General features: G+C 45.2%; 1 protein-coding gene across 1 annotated transcript; it reads right to left on the bottom strand.

Annotated features, from left to right (window-relative positions):
• Positions 1 to 135: 135 nt before the first annotated feature.
• On the bottom strand, positions 136 to 10387 carry perm1a (PPARGC1 and ESRR induced regulator, muscle 1a). The gene is made up of 5 exons (XM_086212774.1): positions 10147 to 10387; positions 6993 to 7635; positions 3186 to 6634; positions 1918 to 2034; positions 136 to 1633 (listed from the first exon to the last, which is right to left on the bottom strand). Exons 3-5 carry the CDS (start codon positions 6607 to 6609, stop codon positions 1497 to 1499), a joined length of 3678 nt encoding a protein of 1225 aa, XP_086068900.1. The 5' UTR covers positions 6610 to 6634; positions 6993 to 7635; positions 10147 to 10387; the 3' UTR covers positions 136 to 1496.
• Positions 10388 to 12277: the final 1890 nt, after the last annotated feature.

Below are 12277 nucleotides of genomic sequence, written 5' to 3'. Positions count from 1 at the left end.
TAATAGAAACTACAATAAACGACAGTAAAAAAAAAACTATAATATATTACAATACACGATCAGAACTACAAAAAATATGAGCAGCACAAGTGCTTGGCAGCGCAAGCGTCGGCTATTGCACAGTACCATGTTAAGTATTGCACAGCAAAGTGTAAAAATATTGCACACAAGATTGTCCAGGATGTTTTGCTTTATAAATAAAAACCATCAGCTGTCAATAAATCATTCCCCAAATGTTCCAATTCCAAACATCGGCTCCAAAACCCCGGCATCAGTCTGACTCTCCTATCGACTCCTGAGCTTCTCCGCTGAGCTCACCGGCGAGTTGCTGGTCATGCACACTGAGGTTTAACTTTTAACCAGTGGTATGTACATGTTATCACCATTTGAAGTGATGAAACTGTGTTCAGATAAAAGAAATGACAAAACAGTGAATGAGGAGCCAGTAAACACGGAGGCCTCCACTGGATTCACTTCTTTTGACAGTATTAACAAACCACCTTCGCCGCAGCGCCAGCAAAAAAAAAGAAAAAAGAAAGTCAGTTTGAAACGCTGGGCTCAGTGTCGAGTTGCTGCTGAGTGTCTGTCTTATGATAACGCTTCTAAAATAAAACAACTTAAGCACACCAACAATAGGCCACATTGCATATTAGCTCTATGTTGCCATCTGCTGGAGAAAATATGAGGTTCTTGAGGAACAGAGGGCCTCCTGCATGACAAACAATAAAGTTTCATTGCTCTATTTCCCTATCAATATTGTGAACTAATAACATTGGACCACAGTAAAGTTTCAGATATCTCAGATATTTCAGATTTATTTCAAATATCTCAAGGTACTGCAGGGCTCACAGCAGTGACACTCCAGTTCAGGGTCTTATATGCGCTTGTGCCGCCCTCTAGTGTCGGAATACATTATTTTTCAAGTCTGAATCCCATGATGACGATAATAATAATAAAGAAAACAGTAAAACAAATCTCAGACATGTTTCTTTCAGTTAAAACTAAAATACATAAACATTTCAACAATACTGTACAGACAAAAAAATAAATTATTCTACCATGAAAATAAAATGCCCTTTATATCATAAAATACTGGCACGTGATCGCCCCAAATAACATTCCACTTTGATAATAGAGTTTAGTTCGATTTCCATATTAGAGATTTATTTTGAAGGATAAAAGTAGTCAAACAGCCTGATCCCTCATCAGACGAGTCCACATCACCTCCATCCAGTGGTTCAACGCTGCCTGTAGTCGTCCCACATCACTTCCTGAAGCTTTCTTTGCGCAAGTCAGAATCCTCTCAACCTTCCATTTGGTCTTTTCACAACTTCCAACCACATCATTGTAAGCATCTCAAATGCGACCATGGGATATCACGTCAGTAAAACCTCCACATATGTACATTCAACTCAGTGAGCAACAACAGTTAAGATTAATGAAGCTACCGCAGTGCAAATTAACGATGATTTTGATCACATTCAGACTCTGAGAGGTCAAGAATCCGACGTGGCGGTGAGCTGCAGTTGCTTGGGTCTGGCTGCTGCTGCTGCGGCTGCTGCTTCTCCCTCCACCTTGACGTACTTTCGCAGGTATCGGATTGCTGACAGAGCGCTGACATTTGCCAGCAGGACTGTGTGACAAAGCAAATGAAAGGAGAGCCAGCACTTTACTCCTGACAGTTTACATCAGCTCAAATAGTCTTATCTGGACTGTGGGTGTTCTTTTTAATCCTCAGTGACATGTGACTCGACTAATATCAGGTGCCTCAAGAAAGTTCCTGCCCAATCATTTTTAAATGTGGCCTGAATAGAAATTTAGTGAGCAATCTTATGCACTATTTTGCTATTTCACTCCCAGGAGTACATGAGTTGCATGTTATCTTAATACATCAGTGCTATTTATTTACGTACGTACCAGCCTTCCAGGCATCTCCAACTTGTGGGTTTGCAGTCTTCAGCACCCACGAAGCGAACGCGATACAGACCAAACACATGTCTGACTGTCTGAGAGGCAGCAGGGACGAATCCAGCCCTTTAAAGTAAGTGTCAGAGTGTTAACTCCTTACTGTAATCGCTGAGTATACCACACAATGCAATGCAGCACAGACATACGGTGACAGGGTGTCCAGTGAGGGGTCAGGGATGTTATAATTGGGGTTAACACACCAACAGCTGAACATGACGCCTGTGTGACACGTCGAGACTTCCTGTTCCGTCACTGTGAGACCTGGTAAATCCCTCTAGCTCACACAGATTTCACCTGAGCAAACACGCGAGGCTGCTTCACGCTGCTGCTGTTGTCTGAAATGTCGAGTCTCGGAGCATTAAAGATAATCATCCTGCCAACTGCTTGGTGCGAGATGCCACATTAGTAGGTTATAATTGACTGGCGGAGAGAATCCTTGTTTACCTTCACAGCTGCAGAGAGAGGGCCGTCATGGAGGGGAGGCAGGTTATCACGTACAACCATTCCTGCTGGCTTTCATTACAAGGTGCAGGCAGTGCAGCGATGTCCTGTGACAGCTGACACAAACTGTCCTGCTCATGGCCGTGACGGCCGACTGAGAAGCTGATGTGTCAATGCTAAAGCTGCACAGCTCCACGACAGAGTACAAATACTTTTACTATGATATAAAAAAACATTTTTAAGGGTAATTAATCAGATGATTGTACTACATGTGAGCGTTAACTGTTAGTTTGGTCCATGAAGTTAAACCAGTCTTGTTTTGTACTTCAAATTACCCACCAATTAAGATTTGCACAAAACAACTGCCTCATTTTAAGTGATTAAGTGCCATAACACATTGCGAACACACAATGTTTCTACTCCTGGGGGAAAAAAATGCATTTATAATTTGCTAAAAGCAACACATCTGCTTCACTTTTGACTGCATTTCATGAAAAAAAAAACATTCTTGCAGCAACTCTGAGTTCACCTGACATCTGAGAAATTGTCAGATTGTCGCACTCAGGTCTAAATCAAGGCAAGTCCTGGGTCTAAACGTAAAAGAACGGAGGGCCGTCTTGTGCTGCTAGGGTATTGTGTGACAGTTGTGAGCGTGTCTGTAGAGTTCACGCCCACAAGAAAAGTTGGTTCGAGGAGCATCTGAAGGTAAAACCGACATTCTGAAAACAGTTGGCAGCAGCGGATCACTAACGTTGATGACATGCGGTTGGACTCACTCGGGTTTGGAACGGCCGTCTGTAGGTCCTCGTATGTGAGAGGATGCTGCAGTAGTTGTCTGGAGATCCTGTCATCAAGGTGGTAGAGACGTGGATCGAGAAAGTTAATGTCTTCATATCTGGAAGCACTCAGTGGCCGAATTTTCCTTTGAAGGGATCTGCCGCTTTGCCTCACGGGTACAAGAGACAAAGCACTGGAACTCTGTTTTTCCACCCTAGATCCCCGGAACTTAAAATTCCTAAAGGAAAACGCAGCTTTCCAAAAGAAATTCTGTTTGACGTCACAATCGGTGAAGAAATTGTCATAAATGTCTGTAGAAGTTGGAGTTTCCCTTTGGCTGAACCTGGTTACCACCTTCAAAGGGATGCAGCTTTCATCCTCCTCTTCTTCGGAGGAATCATCGGACGAAGAAGAAGATGCAAAGAAGTAGTCGTAGGCCTCAGGAAACTGCATGTTTTTCGAGCGAGAGCAGGAAAACACTGGCGCCATCTTACTCTGATCCTGCGCTGTGATGAGGGGGTAGAAAAAGCTTTCCGTGTCAAACTCTGAGAAGAAATGATCGTAGTTTTCTGAGACCGAACTTCCACCAGTATTGCAGGCTGTTAAATGTTCTGACTGGCTGGGAACCGACTGTTTCCCCCCAAAGAGGAACTGAAATACATCTGTGAGGGAGGTTTGATAGCCGTCTGTTGAAGATGAAGATGTGTCCACGTCCTGCTTCGACGGATGTCCATCGTTCTCTTCTTGTTCTGTTTCGCCTTCATCTAAGGTTTGTAAGGTTTGGCCTTTCCACGCGTAGCTGAAGGAGTCTGACGCCAGGGCTTGCAGATTGTGCACACTTACATTTTTGGAGATCTTTCGGTAACCGTTTTGAGCGCTGGCAGAAAGAACCGGCTGAGAAACATCAGTCACAGACGTTAATGTTAGTGTCTCGGGGTAAACAGCAGCTCCCAAAGGGACGGGCTCGCTCTCCCACATGACACTTGGGGAAGAGGTAGCATCTAGCACCAGAACAGGAAGTGGATTTGACTCCACAGATTTAGACTCGCTGAACATGTCCACGCTGGTTCGCACTGACTCAAGATCATCCTGTTGGGTAAAAATACCTGAGTCTGTCACAGCCAGTGTGTCAGGCTCCTCACTCTCATCTAGGGGGACCAGGGGACCAGGGGAAGCACCTTTGCTCATCCTCCGTAAACCCAGAATATCATTTATTGTCAGCCTCTCCATCTCACTCCAGAAGGACGACATGGCAAACACTGAATTCTTTGAATCCGGTTTCTTTTCAGGCTCACATCCAGCTGCGGAAGCTCTTCCTAAATTACTTTTTGAAGTCTGACTTTTAGGTTCAGGAGCTGCATCTTCTCTCTTGTGTGTGTTTGAGATGTGGGACGTTTCCTCTGCATGAATTGTGGAGTCATTTTGACTGACAGATGAGCTGTCTGCAATACTTTCGTTTGATAGTGACCTTGAAGACACCGTGTCCAGAGTGCAGCAGGATGATAGAGACGTACCACCTGAGGAACCTGTGAGAAGGTCATCAGAAACCTCCAGATTAGATTCACTCTTCTTGTTGCCTTCATCAGCGGGTGGAGCCGCTGCTTCCTCGGCTTTCTCTATCCAAACATCTAAGAAAGCTTCCGCAGGAGGATCCACGTTCTCGGCTAAACCGGAGGGATGTTGAGGCCGATCAGGTGGTGAATTGTTACCCGTCACATGAGCGGGAACGTCATCTAACAGGGAGTCGGAGTTCTTCTGAGTTGCTCTATATTGGTCGTGACACACAATTTCCAGCTGCTGTGGAGGCTCAGCGTCTGTTTGACACAGTGTGGGATCGTCTCTGCCAGAATTTCCGACCTCTGGAGCCAAGACTGACTTAGCTGCGGATAGTTTGTCATTTTGGCTGACTTCCACGGCAGGATCACTTGAGTCCGGTAAAATACAGTGGGTTCTTGATTCGACCTCTGCGGAACCCAGCAGATTATGTTCACGTCCCATGATAGAATGATTAAACTGATCAGAGTGCTGTGGATTCCCTGCGTCACTGCTAAGGGTTTCTGAGGCCTGCAGGTTGGATTTGACAGTTTCAGCTCCACTCAGATCGCCTAAACTGCTGCATGGTTGTGAGTTTGTTGCCACCTTAGTGCCATTAGTTTGCACTGATGTTACCTCCTGTCTCTTATTTTCATTATTTTCAGCTTCACACCTTCCTTGTCCAACTCTGCTCTCGTGTAAATACTGGCATGGGCTTGCAGGGATGGAGCGAGGCGGACTGACATTGCTTATGACTGAATATGAAGTAGACAGATAAGGCAAATGGAAATCCTTGGGTACACAAAGACTCTGTTCTCCCGTCCGTGCGTGCCGCTCCTCCTCGGAGTCGCTCTGCTTCACCGGCCTCTCGCTCTCCTGCGGCTCAATGCTGGGTTGCCTCTTCTTCCTCCTCTTCCTCTTGACAGATCCAGATGGAGAAGATTCCTGGCTCGGGATTTTGTGTGTGCTTGCTGTGTCTGAAAATGAAAAATAAGGGTTTTGGTCTTCCTTCACCTTGGCCATTTCTAGATGACCCAGTGAATCATATTTCTTGATGAGACTTGACCGGCTGGACGACAAACTAACATCATCAAGAGACCTGCACATTTCCACCTTGTCAGTGAGAGGCGTGGTTTCTGAGCAGGAAGTCCAGTGCGGCTGGTCATGAGACCGATTCTGCACTGTTACATTATTTACTGTGGTTTCCACTCTGATGAATAATTCTGTTTCGATGTAATCTGATATGTTAGTCTTGAACTCTGAGTTACTGGCTGGTGGTTTATGAAAAATATTGGAAGCAGACTGTTTTTTTTTCTTTGTGTTTGTGTTGCTGATGGCGTCGACAGGCTCTGTGGTCTCTTTGTAACCTGCTGTTTCACTCCTGGCAGGCCCAGAGTTTAACTTGGGGATGCTTTTTGGCACAGTGCAGCTCCTGGCTTGTCGCCCATCATTACACAGCTCCTCCTCCTGTGTTGCCTCTCTGTTTTTTCCAGCTTTCACTTGGCTCGGCTCAATAAAACTCCCCATCTCGGTAAGACTTTTCATCCTTTCAAAGAATATATTGACGGACTGCAGGTGTATATCCTCCTCGCTGCCCGAGAGGACGCTCTCCATTCCGCCGACGCCATGTTTACTGAGGTAATGCTCCACGGGTGAGGCTTCACAATCTAGGGGGCCGTCGATGGAGCAGTCAGCCTCGACAATGCCTGCTGTTGGCTCAAGTTTCTGAATGCCTTTAGCAAGAATGGACCCCGTATCATCAATGTCACTCATCCCTGAGTCATCCAGACCTGCTAATGATGGAGGCAGCAGGTTACACTCCTCGCACTTTGCAAGGAAGCACTCCCAGTCGCGGTCGCAGATCTCCACGCTGTACTCAAAATCCTCCATTTTAACAGGGAGGGATCAATACAACCTGCAAAATCAATCAAAAGCACTAAAATTCAAAAGAAAATCACCACAGCCGAAGGTCATTTTAGCGTCATAGAGTCGTAACACTGAAACAAGACTGTCAAACATGGAGGTGCCACAAAATAATGTCATCTACACATTCGTTAAGACATCAGATGAAAAACCAGCTAATTGCACAGTTTGCAACATGCTAGTGCTAAATATGCAGATATATTCATCAAATAAAACGCATCAACTTGTGAAAGTGTCTCTACATGAAGCGCGGCGATACAACTAGCAAGGGATAAACTGACTGAAAGTTTAAATTAAAGTAAAACAAGAACAGTCAATCCGCACTTCCAGTTGTGTGCTGATGTACGTACGCGTCTTTGAGGGTCCCCACCTGCCCGGCTCAGCCGTGATCCTACAGGAGGTGAAGATCCGGAGGTCTGGAACTTGAACAGGAGCACGTTTTACGTCCTGAGGTGGGCGTCCTCGTTCATGAGCGCGCAGTATGTCAAGCCCCATGATTTGATAAAAATAGATTGGTGCTCCTGATCACGTATTACACACACAGTGTTCTCGCAGCAGCCGTTTCCAACAGAGGTGTGATGTTACAACTTTAAATAGACTCTCCACTGGCAAACTGCAGAAATTGTTGTAAAGGATTTATCTTTTTAATATCACTTGATTAAGCTTGCAATGTAACTGGTGTAGGTGAGATCTACATTCATTGCTTTTTATTGTACTGAGCTTATATAATATATTAATCCTCATTTGGTGTCGGACGTCACAGCCAAGCGGCGCACACGCACTCCCAGTCAGCTGCTCTCGATTCCAACAACTTTCAGTCCCTCAGCAGTTATGAGTCACGCGAGGTGTGTGTCAGTCAGCTGATCGCTCACGGCTGTGATGTCATGGGAGGACAGTGGAGCTCCATCTTTCCTGTGCCAGACTCTTGCTGGAGAGAACAAGCAGAGGCGGGATGGGCCGGGGCTGCAACAAGTGAGTCTCATGTGACTCATCCTGAATCCAGACAGAGAGGACGACAAAAGAACCGAGTTACACACTCTAGAAAAGCATTGCTTCAGCAGTCTAATTCACCCAATTAATGGTTTTACAAGAAAAAGTTCCGTTTTAATCCGTAGATTAATGAGGAGCAGCTTCCGGTAGCCAAGCTGTAATTAATCTGAAGGGATCATGAGTTCATTGCTATCAGGCAACAATGTTTGCGTGCCACTAAGAAGGGGGGGGTTCCACCACAGTGAGGCATAAAATCTGCGTTTAGAAGTTGAAAAAAAGCAAGAAAATGACCTTTAGTTGTTTTTTTTCTTCGATTATCTTGATGTCAAAAAGAACTCCCACTCTCCAAACCAAATGGTTCAAACAGGAGCTTCCTTCCTTCCCGTGACGACTGCTTGTTTTTCTATAACTGCGGTCTTTTCCTCCAGTCGCTGCGTCATTCTCAACTAAGCACATTTTCCTTCACGTTATTGCATTTAACTCCTTAAATCAGCAAGCGCACATTCCGGGGAGTGACGGGGGACAATTAGGCTCTGAGGTTGTTGAAATTAAAGCACAGATGTCAGGTTAAAAACAGGGATTAGCTTCTGCAGGACAGCTTATCTGGGGGGGCTTGAGCCTTTGTTTGCAGCTATCACTCAGGACAATGTGATTACGGGTCCATCCTTGCCGTCATAATGTCACTGACACTAAAAGATCGACAGATAAGCTATCAGTCCTGATCTTATTATCAGCTGTGAAACTGTTAACGGATGCCTAATGGGTCTTAATTGCAGTCAGATGCATGGATTACTGAGGGTGAGGTGGCATCGATCAACCGCTCGCTGACTGTGCTGTTTTATTTCTCCATTTTATCAAAAGAGGGGAATTTGGGTTTATGCTAAATAAAATTATGCACCGTATTAAACCATGAAGACACAATTTGGAAAATCTGCAAAGACACACGAGCCAGATTCTTCTTTCCAGTGTCACTCTGCGTTTGGAATTCGCATCTCACACTTTCACAGGCTGTAACTGCAGCCTTTATTTGCCTAATTTTCATCACTATAGATATTTATGAGAAAACAGACCCTCTAATTAGGCAAACCACAGCCTGGGCTGCGTGCCCAAGAGGGCCCTTTCAATTCATCAGCTGTGATAAAGGGAGACAAGCCAGGGCTTGTGTGGCTGCTGCACCTGGGGCGGCGGGCCGTTTTGACACGGGTGGGATTCTGTTTCCATCAACAGGATTAGGCTCTTATGAGTCAGTTCTTGGACTTAAGATTGAAATCTGTTTGGGCTGCTTCACTGCGGCTAATGCAACAGAATTTCAGCCTAATTGTTTACCATGTCAGGCCTGGCAATGCAGCGTAAATTAAACAAAGGCCTGTAAACAGGCACATTCTACAGCGGCTCGGTGACATGATGTTTAAACAGAGAGGAGCTTGTGTACAGTCCCGTTACCAAGCAAGCGTCCTCGGTTGGTAGCATCTTTTGTGCCGAACAGGAGTGCAGTCTTAATTATGGCAAAGCAATGGGTTAAAAAAAAAAAGAGTCCCCTTTTGGATCTTGGGGGACTGTTTCGAAAGCACACAGTCTGTTTGGAGGCGTTTGTGTGTCACACAGGAGAGTTAGAGGAGAGTCAAAAACAAGGTGAGCCCACGAGAAGACATCATGAAGTGATGTTCTGCTGTGTCCAGAAGAAGAAGACTCACAAACGGGTCACATTTCAGTCCACTTCGCGTACGCATTCTTGTTCTATTGCTGATTCACTCTCCTGCTAAATCATCACATTACGAGACATAAAACCACAGAATGAAGCAATGCTTTTATGTTTTGCAGTGGCCAGAGACCTGAGAATTCAACACTGAAAAATATATTTGAAAACCACATATTAAGTGGGTTTCCCCCCCCCCCCCCCCCTCAAAATCAATGTTCAGAATAGTTTCATTTCAACACAAGAAATCACGCTGAATGTCTTTACAGCTGCTGCTGCTGCAGGTCAGTGTGCTGATCTAGGTTTCCCTGCAGCTGATGACCTGATGATGTATTTTCTGACTCGTCTTTCCGACGCTGCTGCATGTTTGCCATGTACACGTTCTCAAGACACCCTTCATGTCTGGGCTGGTACATAAACGCTTTATGGGGATCAAATCTGCATGATGGATGTGAAATGAATACATTTGTAGATGCTGTCAGGGTGTTAGTCGTTTTGAAAGTTTCAAAACTCATCTTTCAACACGCCAATCCCACAGAGGCCCGACTTTAACGTCCGAAACTTGAAGGTGGACTAACTAACTGGTTCCACTCTACAATCTAAACTGGTTTCTCCTCGCTGTGGAGCAGAGAGAGAAAGAGAGAGAGGTACCGCCTGCAGGCGTCTGGACAATGGTGAGATTTGATCAGGCGCACTGACAAAGCATTATTGTCTTCACCTCAAATGTCACCGACAAAACAGCAGTATCAGTGCACTGGGTTGACTGGGGATCAAGTCAAAAACCAGCAGCAAGCCGACTCTGGTGGATCAGACTTTACCTCGGGGCTGCTGTGATGAAAAAAGGCCCGGGACGGTTAATTTCTCTCGATCGCTCCCACGGGCCTCGTTACCGACGAGCCTGGTCACAACAAGCAGGTGCAGGGATTCTGTTCATCACGTTGGGCAGGACTTGACAAAGACCAGCCGTGAAATCTAGACTACAACACTCTGAGACGCGTCTGCGTTCAGTAAATCAGTTGAACTCACTGACTTCCTCCAGGGGCTTGATGGCGTCACTTAAAGCGCAATACCCGGGATCGACCACTAGATGGCGGAAAACAACCATCGTCTGACAGCCTGTGACGTCACCTCGGCACGACGCTGCTGATGTGTAATTAGCCGACTCAGGTCTCTTCCAAACGGGCACAATACTTAAACTGCGCTTAGGCTCCACTACAAGCAAGCAATAAATAAATAAATAAATAAAACGATAAATCTGACTGCCAATTGATTAAAAGATACAAAATGTAGTATAATTGCCTTGACAAATTCACTTTCAAAGAAATGTTAGGTATTAATTCTTTAGCCTTCCTCTTCCTACTTGTAAATTGAGTTTAAAGGCTCCCCAGCAGGTTCAGTGTTTTTCTTTATATGCATCATTTTGGCCCTTTTATTTTTTAAATAAAGAAATAAATAAAAACCCAGGGAAGGCAGGCATCAGCTCTCTCAGGAAAAGGTGGCGATTGTGTCTTCAAATGGTTTGAATCTTAGCTTTCCAGCAACGTGTCACATGACAAACCCTGCTTAGGCACAAAAGTTGTGTGCTGTGATCCGGCTGAATACCTGTGGACCCTCGGAATATTAAAAGATACTCAATATTTTTCTCTACTGTAAAAGTGAGATTTCATAGCTTTCAGTTTGGTTGCCATCCCAGTAACACAACTCCAGTACACTCTATAGGACCTGCACTGATCTGTACAGTTAATGACCGATTTGAAATGGATGCATGCTCCTCTACGATGATCGGTGAAGGTCTGCACAGATTATTTTCCTTTGATTAGAAGCTCAGCTGACTTGCTAAAAGCTGTTAAACTTAATTGAACTTAAAGCTGCATAAAGAGATTCTTTCATAGTTCAGAAACATCATTTGCTTTAGTCTTCAGCTGTTTCAGGGCTGAAGACCATGATCCATCACTATGGCTTCCTTCCGCTACCGCATCATCTCACATTAGCTGCTGTTAAGATCTTCAGACAGAAACTTGAATTCCTCTGTCAGTGTTGCAGCCTGAAGGCTGTCTGATGCCTCTCACATTAAACAAGTAGCCTATTTTTTCACCATTTTTTCTCTTTTTTTGCTCCCTTGATGTGAAACAGCTGAAGTGATTGTTGAGGGTGAGCTGAGTGAGAGCTACACTTTCAGCGGCAGGCTCATGCGTGACATTGTATCACACGTCTGTAGCCAGTACCGGAGGTGTGTCGTGACCCCGGCTGACTCTGGTCTCTGTCTCAACCACATTCACTCCTGCAGGCCACATCAGCTGCTTTCAACTGTGAAAAGGCAGTTAACAAAGTTTGCTCCATCTACTTGGAACAACAGGTTTATCTCCCCCCCCCCCCCCCGCTGTGTTTGCATGATGTTGACATGATATTTTCTCAAAATTTCTATGAATATGAAGCATGAACTCAACGTTGGAAAAAAAAAACTCACAAAATGAACAAACGATGAAATACTTAAGTTTCATTAACGGCGTCAGCTCCCATTTATCTACTTATTTCCAGTTTATTTGAGGGCTTTTTTCGTCTCTGCAGGTTTACACTCACTCTCCTGAAAGAACGTCCTTCCTTTCTTGTCTCCACTTCTCTGTCGACGGACCCCTGAAAGCTGTTCGCTCTGGGTTAACCATATGGTGAGTAATGGGAGAAATCATTCTTCCCTCGGTGGACTTAGTGAGTTAATAAGTTATCTGAGGACAAAGAACTGACAATCCCACTCCCACAAACCGAGTGATGGCCTTCCTTCCTCTTGCCTGGGTCACCAGGGTTATCAGTGACTCGGCGAACAAAAGGAAGTGGTACAGCCAATCACATCGCAGCCTTGTCACTCACCTCCTGCATGCCTCCACACAGTTTAGAGGAACGCCGCTGGAGCCGTCCGTCCACCGCTCTCACCAGGCTCCTGTGCTGTCATCA

The sequence above is a fragment of the Aulostomus chinensis genome, chromosome 9 (genome assembly GCF_037954235.1).
Source record: "Aulostomus chinensis isolate RoL2024-O1b breed Wild chromosome 9, RoL_Achi_v1.0, whole genome shotgun sequence".
Taxonomy (NCBI): domain Eukaryota; kingdom Metazoa; phylum Chordata; class Actinopteri; order Syngnathiformes; family Aulostomidae; genus Aulostomus; species Aulostomus chinensis.
This window is presented reverse-complemented; position numbering and strand designations above follow the sequence as displayed.

Bases quoted from the DNA above. Each gene is read 5' to 3' on its own strand.
- perm1a (XM_086212774.1), bottom strand. From the start codon at position 6,609: ATGGAGGATTTTGAGTACAGCGTGGAGATCTGCGACCGCGACTGGGAG. The intron at 2,035-3,185 runs GTGAGTCCAACC...CTTACTTTAAAG, and splicing joins GACGGCCGTTCCAAACCCGA to GGCTGGATTCGTCCCTGCTG. The intron at 1,634-1,917 runs GTACGTACGTAA...TTTGTCACACAG, and splicing joins TGGAGATGCCTGGAAGGCTG to TCCTGCTGGCAAATGTCAGC.